Genomic DNA, 13,143 nt, shown 5'->3' with positions numbered 1-13,143 from the left:
CTTTGGTTACCAACAACCTAACACTAGTTTAAGCCTAGAACTTCAAGTCAAGAAGAAACGTCAAACAAAATCCCCACTGACGTACAGACTGATGTACTAGCTACTGTGTCTTCCCTTTCAAAACCAACATACTCCCGTGTTCATACCACGAGTCTATTTCTACAGAGAATACTCTGAGTAACAGAGTAGAGCAACTGAATGCTTTTCTGACTGCAGAAACTCCTCTGACACTACATGGACCCTTCCGATTCCGATACACGTGTCAAATATATCACATACACATGCTTGAGCCATTTCTGTAAAAGCTGTTCTTTCAACACATTGAAAGTAATTTTTTCAAGGAAATTAAACACTGTAGAGGGATCCCCGATTACGTTCAGCCGTAGGCCTCCTTGAGCAGATGGTCGGACTGCAAACTGACCGCAAGAGTCCTAAACAGATAGTATTGACAAAAACAGAATAATTTCAAACCTTGATTACATCAGGATCACATACAGTTGAAGTCGGAAGTTTACATAGACCATAGCCAAATACATTTAAACTCTGTTTTTCACAATTCCTGACATTTAATCCTAGTAAAAATTCCCTGTCTTAGGTCAGTTAGGATCACCACTTTTTTTAGGAATGTTAAATATCAGAATAATAGTAGAGAGAATGATTTATTTCAGCTTTTATTTCTTTCATCACATTCCCAGTGGGTCAGAAGTTTACAAACACTCAATTAGTATTTGGTAGCATTGCCTTTAAATTGTTTAACTTGAGTCAAACGTATCAGGTAGCATTCCACAAGCTTCCCACAATAAGTTGGGTGGATTTTGGCCCATTCCTCCTCACAGAGCTGGTGTAACTGAGTAAGGTTTGTAGGCCTCCTTGCTCTCACACACTTTTTCAGTTCTGCCCACCAATTTTCTATAGGATTGAGATCAGGGCTTTGTGATGGCTACTCCAACACCTTAACTGTGTTGTCCTTAAGCCATTTTGCCACAACTTTGGAAGTATGCTTGGGGCCATTGTCCATTTGGAAGACACATTTGTGACCAAGCTTTAACTTCATGACTGACGGCTTGAGATGTTGCTTCAATACATCCACATAATTTTCTTTCCTCATGATGCCATCTATTTTGTGAAGTATATCAGTCCCTCCTGCAGCAAAGCACCCCCACAAAATGATGCTGCCACCCCCGTGCTTCACGGTTGGGATGGTGTTCTTCGGCTTGCAAGCCTCCCCCTTTTTCCTCCAAACATAACAACGGTTATTATGGCCAAAAAGTTCTATTTTAGTTTCATCAGACCAGAGGACATTTCTCCAAACAGTACATGGCTTCTTCCTTGCTGAGCGGCCTTTCAGGTTATGTCGATACAGGACTCATTTTACTGTGAATATAGATACTTTTGTACATGTTTCCTCCAGCATGTTCACAAGGTCCTTTGCTGTTATTCTGGGATTGATTTGCACAAAAGTACATTCATCTCTAGGAGACAGAACGCATCTCCTTCCTGAGCGGTATAACGGCTGCGTGGTCCCATGGTGTTTATGCTTGCATACTATTGTTTGTACAGACGAACATGGTACCTTCAGGCATTTGGAAATTGCTCCCAAGGATGAACCAGACTTGTGGAGGTCTACAATTCTTTTTCTGAGGTCTTGGCTGATTTCTTTTGATTTTCCCTTGATGTCAAGCAAAGAGGCACTGAGTTTGAAGGTAGGCTTTGAAATACATCCACAGGTACACCTCCAATTGACTCAAATTATGTCAATTAGCCTATCAGAAGCTTCTAAAGCCATGACATCATTTTCTGGAATTTTCCAAGCTGTTTAAAGGCACAGTCAACTTAGTGTATGTAAACTTCTGACCCACTGGAATTGTTATGCAGTGAATTATAAGTTAAATAATCTGTCTGTAAACAATTGTTGGAACAATTACTTGTGTCATGCACAAAGTAGATGTCCTAACCGACTTGCCAAAACTATAGTTTGTTAACAAGAAATTTGTGGAGTGGTTGAAAAAATAGTTTTAATGACTCCAACCTTAGTGTATGTGAACTTCCGAATTCAACTGTATGCCTTTCTGTATGGGTGGGAATACTTGGTAAGATATTACCTAAATTAAAATCACTTTGAGCTCATTTCCTGGTGAGTTTACAGTGTTATATATCCAAGATCCTTAATAAATGTTTTCCTCAGAAAACTTGAGGGGCGTAATAAAAAAATATATACTTTGGAACACTGTTGTAGAGCCTCAGGCACTCTCACAATAAAACTGTTCAATGGCTATGTTTCTACATGCCCTTTGTTGACCATATAAACTCAGCAAAAAAAGAAACGTCCTCTCACTGTCAACTGCGTTCATTTTCAGAAAACTTAACATGTGTAAATATTTGTATGAACATAACAAGATTCAACAACTGAGACATAAACTGAACAAGTTCCACAGACATGTGACTAAGAGAAGTGGAATAATGTGTCCCTGAACAAAGGGGGGGTCAAAATCAAAAGTAACAGTCAGTATCTGGTGTGGCCACCAGCTGAATTAAGTGCTGCAGTGCATCTCCTCCTCATGGACTGCACCAAATTTGACAGTTCTTGCTGTGAGATGTTACCCCACTCTTCCACCAAGGCACCAGCAAGTTCCCGGACATTTCTGGGGGGAATGACCCTAGCCCTCACCCTCCGACCCAACAGGTCCCAGACGTGCTCAATGGGATTGAGATCCGGGCTCTTCGCTTGCCATGGCAGAACACTGACATTCCTGTCTTGCAGGAAATCACGCACAGAACGAGCAGTATGGCTGGTGGCATTGTCATGCTGGAGGGTCATGTCAGGATGAGCCTGCAGGAAGGGTACCACATGAGGGAGGAGGATGTTTTCCCTGTAACGCACAGCGTTGAGATTGCCTGCAATGACAACAAGCTCAGTCCGATGATGCTGTGACACATCGCCCCAGACCATGACGGACCCTCCACCTCCAAATTGATCCCGCCTCGGTGTAATGCTCATTCCTTCGACGATAAACGTAAATCCGACCCTCACCCCTGGTGATACAAAACCGCGACTCATCAGTGAAGAGCACTTTTTGCCAGTTCTGTCTGGTCCAGCGATGGTGGGTTTGTGCCCATAGGCGACGACATTGTTGCCGGTGATGTCTGGTGAGGACCTGCCTTACAACAGGCCTACAAGCCCTCAGTCCAGCCTCTCTCAGCCTATTGCGGAGAGTCTGAGCACTGATGGAAGGATTGTGCGGTCCTGGTGTAACTCGGGCAGTTGTTGTTGCCATCCTGTACCTGTCCCGCAGGTGTGATGTTTGGATGTACCAATCCTGTGCAGGTGTTGTTACATGTGGTCTGCCACTGCGAGGACGATCAGCTGTCCGTCCTGTCTCCCTGTAGCGCTGTCTTAGGTGTCTCACAGTACGGACATTGCAATTTATTGCCCTGGTCACATCGGCAGTCCTCATGCCTCCTTGCAGCATGCCTAAGGCACGTTCACGCAGATGAGCAGGGTCCCTGGGCATCTCTCTTTTGGTGTTTTTCAGAGTCAGTAGAAAGTCCTCTTTTGTGTCCTAAGTTTCCATAACTGTGACCTTAATTGCCTACTGTCTGTAAGCTGTTGGTGTCTTAACGACCGTTCCACAGGTGCATGTTCATTAATTGTTTATGGTTCATTGAACAAGCATGGGAAACAGTGTTTATACCCTTTACAATGAAGATCGGTGAAGTTATTTGGATTTTTACAAATTATCTTTGAAAGACAGGGTCCTGAAAAAGGGACGTTTCTTTTTTTGCTGAGTTTAGATAGCAGAGAAGTTCTACTGCGTTATAAACCTTTTTCATTGACATAGCTTTCCCTATCCTGATCTGTAGTGTTGTTGTCATGAGAGGAAGCACTAACAAGTACGGTAACTGGTCAACAACATCTGTAAATACCTACAGCAAGGGCAATCTGTCAGGCATTAATCACCTAATGGTTCTCTATGTACAGCCCATCAGAGCTCTCATAATACCATTCCAGCCTCCAGTACAAAGCAAGGCCAGTGATCTGGATCACAGAAAATTGTGCAATTTCATGGGCCCATACCCCAGGATGTCATTATAATTGGGTAAATAGGCCTGTGTGCACTTGGATTGGTAACATGAAGGTCATGCAGGCCGCCTGTTGCAGGTAGATAAATGCTGCTGCTCTCTGCTGCTGCTCTCTCCTGCTGCTGCTGCTCTCTGCTGCTGCAGCTCGCTGCTGCTGCTCTCCCTGCTGCTGCTCTCCCTGCTGCTCTCCCTGCTGCTCTCCCTGCTGTTCTCTGTCCACTGCTGGCACTCTTTGATCACCTCTCTTTTAATCTCATTTCACTTTCATTCACTAAGTACAAAGACTTAATTTTCTTCCCACCCAAAGCATTTCTCTCCTCGGCATGAGAGTCTACCAAAAAAAATTATTCATTTTGATTCCTTTATCTTCATAAAGCCTATTGAACAACACAGCAATCATAGCTGGTGTCTGTACTCAGCGTTTTGACAGCAACAAACACAGATGTGTGCTTCTGACAGTCGGATTTTAGTGTCTGTTGATCTGAAATACTGCACTAAGAAAATAAGCACTTTGAGTCCACTCCCTATATTGTATACATTGCCTTCGGAAAGACTCCTTGACTTTTTCCACATTTTGTTACATTACAGCCATATTATTAAATGATTAAACAATTAAACAATTATAATAACCCTTAGCAATATACATACAATACTACATAATGACAAAGTGAAAACAGGTTTTTAGACATTTTAGCAAATTAATTACAAATAAAAAACAGAAATACCTTATTTACATAATTATTCAGACCCTTTGCTAAGAGACTCAAAACGAAGTTTCGGCGCATCCTGTTTCCATTGGTCATCCTTGAGATGTTTCTACAACTTGATTGGACATGATTTGGAAAGGCACACAACTGTCTATACAAAATCCCACAGTTGACAGCGCATGTCAGAGCAAAAACCAAGCCCTGAGGTTGAAGGAATTGTCTGTAGAGCTCCGAGACAGGATTGTGTCAAGGCACAGATCTGGGGAAGGATACCAAAAGATTTTTGCAGCATTGAAGGTCCCCAAAAACACAGTGGCCTCAATCATTCTTAAATGGAAGAAGTTTGGAACCACCAAGACTCTTCCTAGATCTGGCCGCCCGGCCAAACTGAGGAATCAGGGGAGAAGGAGTGACCAAGAACCCGATGGTCACTCTGACAGAGCTCTAGAGTTCCTCTGTGGAGATGGGAGAACCTTCCAGAAGGACAACCATCTCTGCAGCACTCCACAAATCTGACCTTTATTGTAGAGTGACCAGACGGAAGCCACTCCTCAGTAAAATGCACATGACAGCCCGCTTGGAGTTTGCCAAAAGGCACTTAAAGACTCTCAGACATGAGAAACAAGATTCTCTGGTCTGATGAAACCAAGTTTGAACTCTCTGGCCTGAATGCCAAGCGTCACATCTGGAGGAAACCTGGCACCATCCCTACGGTGAAGCATGGTGGTGGCAGCATCATGCTGTGGGGATGTTTTTCAGCGGCAGGGACTGGAAGACGTCAGGGTCGAGGCAAAGCTGAACGGAGCAAAGTACAGAGAGAGATTCTTGATAAAAACCTGATCCAGAGAGCTAAGGACTTCAGACTGGGGCGAAGGTTCACCTTCCAACAGGACAACGACCGTAAGCACACAACCAAGACAATGCAGGAGTGGCTTCGGGACAAGACTCAATATCCTTGAGTGGCCCAGCTAGAGCCCAGACTTGAACCCGATCGAACATCTCTGGAGAGACCAGAAAATAGCTGTGCAGAAACACTCCCCATCCCACCTGACACAGCTTGACAGGATCTGCAGGGAAGAATGGGAGAAACTCCCCAAATACAGGTGTGCCAAGCTAGTAGCATCATACCCAAGAAGACTTGAGGCTGTAATCGCTGCCAAAGGTGCTTCAACAAAGTACTGAGTAATTGGTCTGTATACATAAGTAAAAGTGATTATAATTGAAAAAAATTAATTAGCAACATTTCCAAAAAACTGTTTTTGATTTGTCATTATGGGGTATTGTGTGTAGATAGAGGAGGAAAAAAACGATTCAATCAATTTTAGAACAAGGCTTTAACCTAACAAAATGTGGAAAAGTGAATGGGTCTGAATACTTTCCGAATGCACTGTATACCCAGCAGGAGTACCATGGCTGGAGCCAGTTTTGAGGAGTGGTAGCGTATACCATACCTTTGAGGTCCAGGTTACGGGCTCCATTGGAGTGCTGGGTGACGGTGCGGGAGTCGGTCTTGAGGATGTGCACGTTGTTGTCGTCCCGGGACACCACCACGTCGTGCCACTGGTTGTCGTTGAGAGGCTTCTCAGAGTTGCCCTTCATGAGTGACGGTCCGTTACCCAGGTCAAACACATAATGGATGTACCTACAACACAACATTACATCATGCACAAGTCAATTTACAGAATGACTAATAGATACTGTATCTAGGTAAATATTCCAATGTAAAGTACATCTACAATTGATAGGGACGATATTGCAACATCATGTCCTTTTGAAACGCAGATTGAATGCATATTGATAATATTAACAGAAACATCATCAGAGAAAGTGTAGTACCAGCAGCACTGAGAGATATGACTGAGTTCTCTCTTCAGCCCATGGAGCCAGTATTGCTGTGTGCCGCTGCCTAAGGGCTCCACAGCTTAGAATAACTCCTGCTGTCTAATTGTTTACTGAGTGACAGTATTTCTGGGCAAAACTGGACCGTTAAACATCTGTGAGATTATTGTTCGCTCTTTCACTCTTACTCGCTCTATCTGTCTCGTTTCACTAAAACATTCTGAATACATTCCCTTTATATGGCTCCGGCTGACAGAATCAAAGTATTCCATATAACAGAAAATAACTTGTTGGGCAAGAGAAAAGGGGAACAGTGGTAGGCAGCTGTGCTATTATTAATCTATCCCATACACACTCTGCATGGTTACAGCACCTAACAAAATAGGTTGAACACAGTCTTTAAAAAATTATAAGAATCCAACCCATTGGAATATGAGGTTGAGCTTTACCCCTTCCTGGTCACCCCAGCACACCACTCACCCTTTGACCAGCTCCACCATGATGAAGTCACTGCCGTCTTTACCCCAGCACACCACTCACCCTTTGACCAGCTCCACCATGATGAAGTCACTGCCGTCTTTACCCCAGCACACCACTCACCCTTTGACCAGCTCCACCATGATGAAGTCACTGCCGTCTTTACCCCAGCACACCACTCACCCTTTGACCAGCTCCACCATGATGAAGTCACTGCCGTCTTTACCCCAGCACACCACTCACCCTTTGACCAGCTCCACCATGATGAAGTCACTGCCGTCTCCAGAGTTGAAGAGGAGCAGGCCGTCAGGGGAGGTGGTCTTGAACTGGAAGAAGAGGTGCATGGAGGCGTAGGCCTGCAGGGTAGAGAAGGCTAGGTAGCTGGCCCGGCTGTGGAAGGTCACAGGGTCAGCCACGATGCGGCGCATGCCGAAGCGGGCGTTGAGTTCGCAGTAGGAGATGTCTCCGTTCTTACACTGGTCCAGGTAGGGCACGCCGTTGAAGGAGAGGGCCTGCAGGTGCCCTATGAAGTTGGTTGGCACCACAGAGATGAAGCGTCTCTCTGTCATGATGCCAGTCTCAATGTTGTGGAACTCCAGGCGGGTGTGGGTGCCGGCCATATGGCCTGGGGTAGAATAAATACATGATGATAGGCATAATATATACTATTTAGCACACACTTCAATCTAAAGCGACTTACAGTGAAGCTCCATGCTCTACCGACTGAGCTACAGAGGATCACAAACTGAACATGAAATGTTATTTGGTATTTAGTGTATTATTATGAGGATCACAGTTTCCCTTCATCTCATGGCTTGACTCGGCTCTCCCCTCCTACCTTCCACAGTCACATTGTCCACAGAGAGCTGCAGGTTCTTCCCAAGACGTACCACCTTCACTGAGTGCCACTCATTGTCGTTCAGCTTCTGTCCTGCTAACAGCATCTCTGGGCCTTTACCTGTGGAAAGGAAAGGAGGAAGTCACCAGCAGAGCACAGTAATAAAGCATATCTCTCTTTCCAAGAGATCCCTGGATAAAAGACACTTCCTGTTTAAAACATATTAACATACTATATCACTCATAAGCACACAAACACCTGCAACCTGGAAATGCCATTCAGAGAGGGCAGTACTGTATGTAAAGAAAAACTACACAACCTCTCTCAAATCAAATCAAATGTTATTAATCACATACACATGGTTAGCAGATGTTAATGCGAGCGTAGCGAAATGCTTGTGATTCTAGTTCCGACAACGCAGTAATAACCAACGAGTAATCTAACCTAACAATTTCACAACAACTACCTTATACACACAGTGTAAAGGAATGAAAGAATATGTACATACAAATATATGAATGAGTGATGGTACAGAACAGCATGGGCAAGATGCAGTAGATGGTATCGAGTACAGTATAAACATATGAAATGAGTAATGTAGGGTATGTAAACATATAAAAGTGGCATTGTTTAAAGTGGCTAGTGATACATCAAGATGGCAAGATGCAGTAGATGGTATAGAGTACAGTATATACATATGAGATGAGTAATGTAGGGTATGTAAGCATTGTTTAAAGTGGCTAGTGATACATTTTTTACATCAATTTGTACATTATTAAAGTGGCTGGAGTTGAGTCAGTATGTTGGCAGCAGCCACTCAATGTTAGTGACGGCTGTTTAACAGTCTGATGGCCTAGAGATAGAAGCTGTTTTTCAGTCTCTCGGTCCCTGCTTTGATGCACCTGTACTGACCTCGCCTTCTGGATGATAGCGGGGTGAACAGGCAGTGGCTCGGGTGGTTGTTGTCCTTGATTATCTTTTTGGCCTTCCTGTGACATCGGGTGGTGTAGGTGTCCTGGAGGGCAGGTAGTTTGCCCCGGTGATGCGTTGTGCAGACCTCACTACCCTCTGGAGAGCCTTACGGTTGTGGGCGGAGCAGTTGCCGTACCAGGCGGTGATACAGCCCAACAGGATGCTCTCGATTGTGCATCTGTAAAAGTTTGTGAGAGCTTTTGGTGACAAGACAAATTTCTTCAGCCTCCTGAGGTTGAAGAGGCGCTGTTGCGCCTTCTTCACCACACTGTCTGTGTGGGTGGACCAATTCAGTTTGTCCGTGATGTGTACGCCGAGGAACTTAAAACTTACTACCCTCTCCACTACTGTCCCTTCGATGTGGATAGGGGGGTGCTCCCTCTGCTGTTTCCTGAAGTCCATGATCATCTCCTTTGTTTTGTTGACGATGAGTGTGAGGTTATTTTCCTGACACCACACACTGAGGGCCCTCACCTCCTCCCTGTAGGCCGTCTTGTCGTTGTTGGTAATCAAGCCTACCACTGTAGTGTCGTCTGCAAACTTGATGATTGAGTTGGAGGCGTGCATGGCCACGCAGTCGTGGGTGAACAGGGATTACAGGAGAGGGCTCAGAATGCACCCTTGTGGGGCCCCAGTGTTGAGGATCAGCGGGGTGGAGATGTTGTTACCTACCCTCACCACCTGGGGGCGGCCCGTCAGGAAGTCCAGTACCGAGTTACACAGGGCGGGGTCGAGACCCAGGGTCTTGCGATTGCGTCGTCTGTGGACCAATTGGGGCGGTAAGCAAATTGGAGTGGGTCTAGGGTGTCAGGTAGGGTGGAGGTGATATGGTCCGCAGGTTTTGGTAGCGGGCTGTGTCAGTGGCACTGTATTGTCCTCAAAGCGACCAAAGAAGTTGTTTAAAGAAGTTGTTTAGTCTGTCTGGGAGCAAGACATCCTGGTCCGCGACGGGGCTGGTTTTCTTTTTGTAATCTGTGATTGACTGTAGACCCTGACACATACCTCTCGTGTCTGAGCCGTTGAATTACGACTCTACTTTGTCTCTATTCTGACGCTTAGCTTGTTTGATTGCCTTGCGGAGGGAATAGCTACACTGTTTGTATTCGGTCATGTTTCCGGTCACCTAGCCCTGATTAAAAGCAGTGGTTCGCGCTTTCAGTTTCGCGCGAATGCTGCCATCAATCCACGGTTTCTGGTTGGGGAATGTTTTAATAAACGCTGTGGGTACAACATCACCGATGCACTTGCTAATAAACCCGCGTATTCATCAATTTTGTTGTTTGACGCAATGCGGAACATATCCCAGTCCACATGATCGAAGCAATCTTGAAGCGTGGAATCAGATTGGTCGAACCAGCATTGAAAAGACCTGAGCGCGGGAGCTTCCTGTTTTAGTTTCTTTCTATAGGCAGGGAGCAACAAAATGGAGTGGTGGTCAGCTTTTCCGAAAGGAGGGCGGGGGAGGGCCTTATATGCGTCGCTTACTTGCACAATCTTTACCGATGTTGTCAAAGAGAAATGTCTGTAACCTATGAAATCTCAAATAAGTGTAAGAGCTCTGTCAATGGTTGTATAAACAAAATGTTTGTTTGAGTTGGGAGTGCTTATTACACAATTGTACTGTACTCATCACAAGTGCCAAAAAAGGAAAACCAGCCACGTCACAAACACCGACGTCTTGCTTCCAGACAAATTAAACACCTTCTTTGCCCGCTTTGAGGATAATACAGTGCCACTGACACGGCCCACTACCAAGGACTGTGGGCTCTCCTACTCCGTGGCCGACGTGAGTAAGACATTTAAATGTGTTAACCCTCGCAAGGCTGCCGGCCCAGACGGCATCCCTAGCCGCATCCTCAGAGCATGCACAGACCAGCTGGCTGGTGTGTTTATGGACATATTCAATCTCTCCATATCCCAGTCTGCTGTCCCCACATGCTTCAAGATGGCCACCATTGTTCCTGTAACCAAGAATGCAAAGGTAACTGAACTAAATGACTATCGCACCGTAGCACTCACTTCTGTCATCATGAAGTGCTTTGAGAAACTAGTCAAGGATCATATCACCTCGACCTTACCTGTCACTAGTCCCACTTAAATTTGCTTACCACCCCAATAGGTCCACAGACAAAGCAATTGCCATCACACTGCACATTGCCCTATCCCATCTGGACAGGAGGAATACCTATGTAAGAATGCTGTTCATTGACTATAGCTGAGCATTCAACACCATTGTACCCTCGAAGCTCATCATTAAGCTTGAGGCCCTGGGTCTCAACCCCGCCCTGTGCAACTGGGTCCTGGACTTCCTGATGGGCCGCCCCCAGGTGGTGAAGGTAGGAAACAACATCTCCACTTCGCTGATCCTCAACACTGGGGCCCCACAAGGGTGTGTGCTTAGCCCCCTCCTGTAATCCCTATTCACCCACGACTGTGTGGCCATACACGCCTCCAACTCAATCATCAAGTTTGCAGACGACACAACAGCAGAAGGCTTGATTACCAACAATGACAAGACAGCCTACAGGGAGGAGGTGAGGGCTCTCGGAATGTGGTGTCAGGAAAATAACCTCTCACTCAACATCTACAAAACAAGAGAGATGATCGTGGACTTCAGGAAACAGCAGAGGGAGCACCCCCCTATCCACATCAACAGGACAGCAGTGGAGAAGGTGGAAAGTTTTAATTTCCTCAGCGTACACATCACTGACAAACTGAAATGGTCCACCCACACAGGCAGTGTGGTGAAGAAAGCGCTACAGCGCCTCTTCAAACTCAGGAGGCTGAAGAAATTTGTCTTGTCACCTAAAACCCTCACAAACCTTTACAGATGCACAATTGAGTGCATCTTGTCGGCTGTATCACCGCCTGGTACAACAACTGCACCACCCACAACCGCAAAGCTCTCCAGAGGGGGGTGCGGTCTGCACAACGCATCACCGGGGGCAAACTACCTGCCCTCCAGGACACCTACAGCAGCCGATGTCACAGGAAGGTCAAAAAGATCATCAAGGACAACAACCACCCAAGCTACTGCCTGTTGACCTCGCTATCATCCAGCAGGCGAGGTCGGTATAGGTGCATCAAAGCTGGGACCGAGAGACTGAAAAACAGCTTCTATCTCAAGGCCATCACTGTTAAACAGCCATCATTAGCACAGAGAGGCTGCTGCCTACATACAGACTTGAAATCATTGGCCACTTTAATAAAAATGGAACACTCGTCACTTTAATAATGCCACTTTAATAATGTTTACATATCCTGCATTACTCATCTCATATGTATATACTGTATTCTATACTATCTATTGCATCTTAGCCTATGCCGCTCTGTCATTGCTCATCCATATATGTATATATTCTTATTCCATTCCTTTACTTAGATTTGTGTGTATTAGGTATGTGTTGTGGAATTTTGGGATATTACTTGTTAGATATTGCTGCGCTGTCGAAACTAGAAGCACATCCATTTCACTACACTCACAATAACATCTGCTAACCATGTGTATGTGACCAATAAATTGATTTTAAATGTTTAATTAATATCCACTGGTATATGACTCAAATCACGTCTCCTCTATATGAAATGGTATATCAACTCTTTAGACAACCAGCTAACAACGTGTAGTATCCAGAGGCTTGGCCGGTGGATAGAGTTTTATAGCTCCAGGATTTCTGCTAAATCCTCTGCTTTTTTCCCCAGCTCTCAAGGTTTGGTTTGAAAATAGGTCACAATGCGGAAGCTTTGCCACTGCAGCACAGTCAACCCCGATTATTGGCTATGCAATAGGCCGACACAGCAATTCAAAGGAGTTCTGACATGGCTAGGAAAGCTAATTGGCCATGCCTAAGCCGGACGGCCTCCAGGGGTTTGTCTGTCTAATTGAGATCAGGGTGTATGACAATAACAGGGGACATGGAGAGGACACTGGCTGGCTGCTACTGGGACGCTGCTACTTGGACCCTGCTTCTGGGACGCAGCAGCTGATGATATCAATTGGTTTCCAAGTACTTCACTATTTCCTCCTCTGGGAGAGAGAGGCCACTGGCTTCTGGCGTTTTACAGCAGAGCAAGTGTCTCGGCAGGGGGCAACATTCTAGACCAACTACAAAGTTATCTGACAAAGTAGCTATGGGACATAACACCGCGTTGTAACTCTGGGTGTCACAGGAACACATTCCCATAGTGTGACTGTCATGAGGCAGGGGGATTTCTCTCTCCATGTTCACA

General features: G+C 45.4%; 1 protein-coding gene across 1 annotated transcript in view; it reads right to left on the bottom strand.

The window, feature by feature from the left end:
* nrxn2a (neurexin 2a) overlaps positions 1-13,143 on the bottom strand; it is a 399,049-nt gene that overhangs the window by 201,586 nt on the left and 184,320 nt on the right. The window contains exons 10-12 of the mRNA XM_082958259.1: positions 7,942-8,061; positions 7,347-7,728; positions 6,239-6,429 (exon numbers count right to left, since the gene is read on the bottom strand). Of these exons, the coding sequence (XP_082814385.1) occupies positions 6,239-6,429; positions 7,347-7,728; positions 7,942-8,061 (693 nt within the window). The remainder of the gene's footprint in view (positions 1-6,238; positions 6,430-7,346; positions 7,729-7,941; positions 8,062-13,143) is intronic.

Source organism: Salmo salar, chromosome 11, assembly GCF_965601325.2.
Source record: "Salmo salar chromosome 11, fSalSal1, whole genome shotgun sequence".
NCBI lineage: Eukaryota > Metazoa > Chordata > Actinopteri > Salmoniformes > Salmonidae > Salmo > Salmo salar.
The sequence above is the reverse complement of the archived record's forward strand: the minus strand, read 5'-3'. Positions and strand labels throughout refer to the sequence as shown.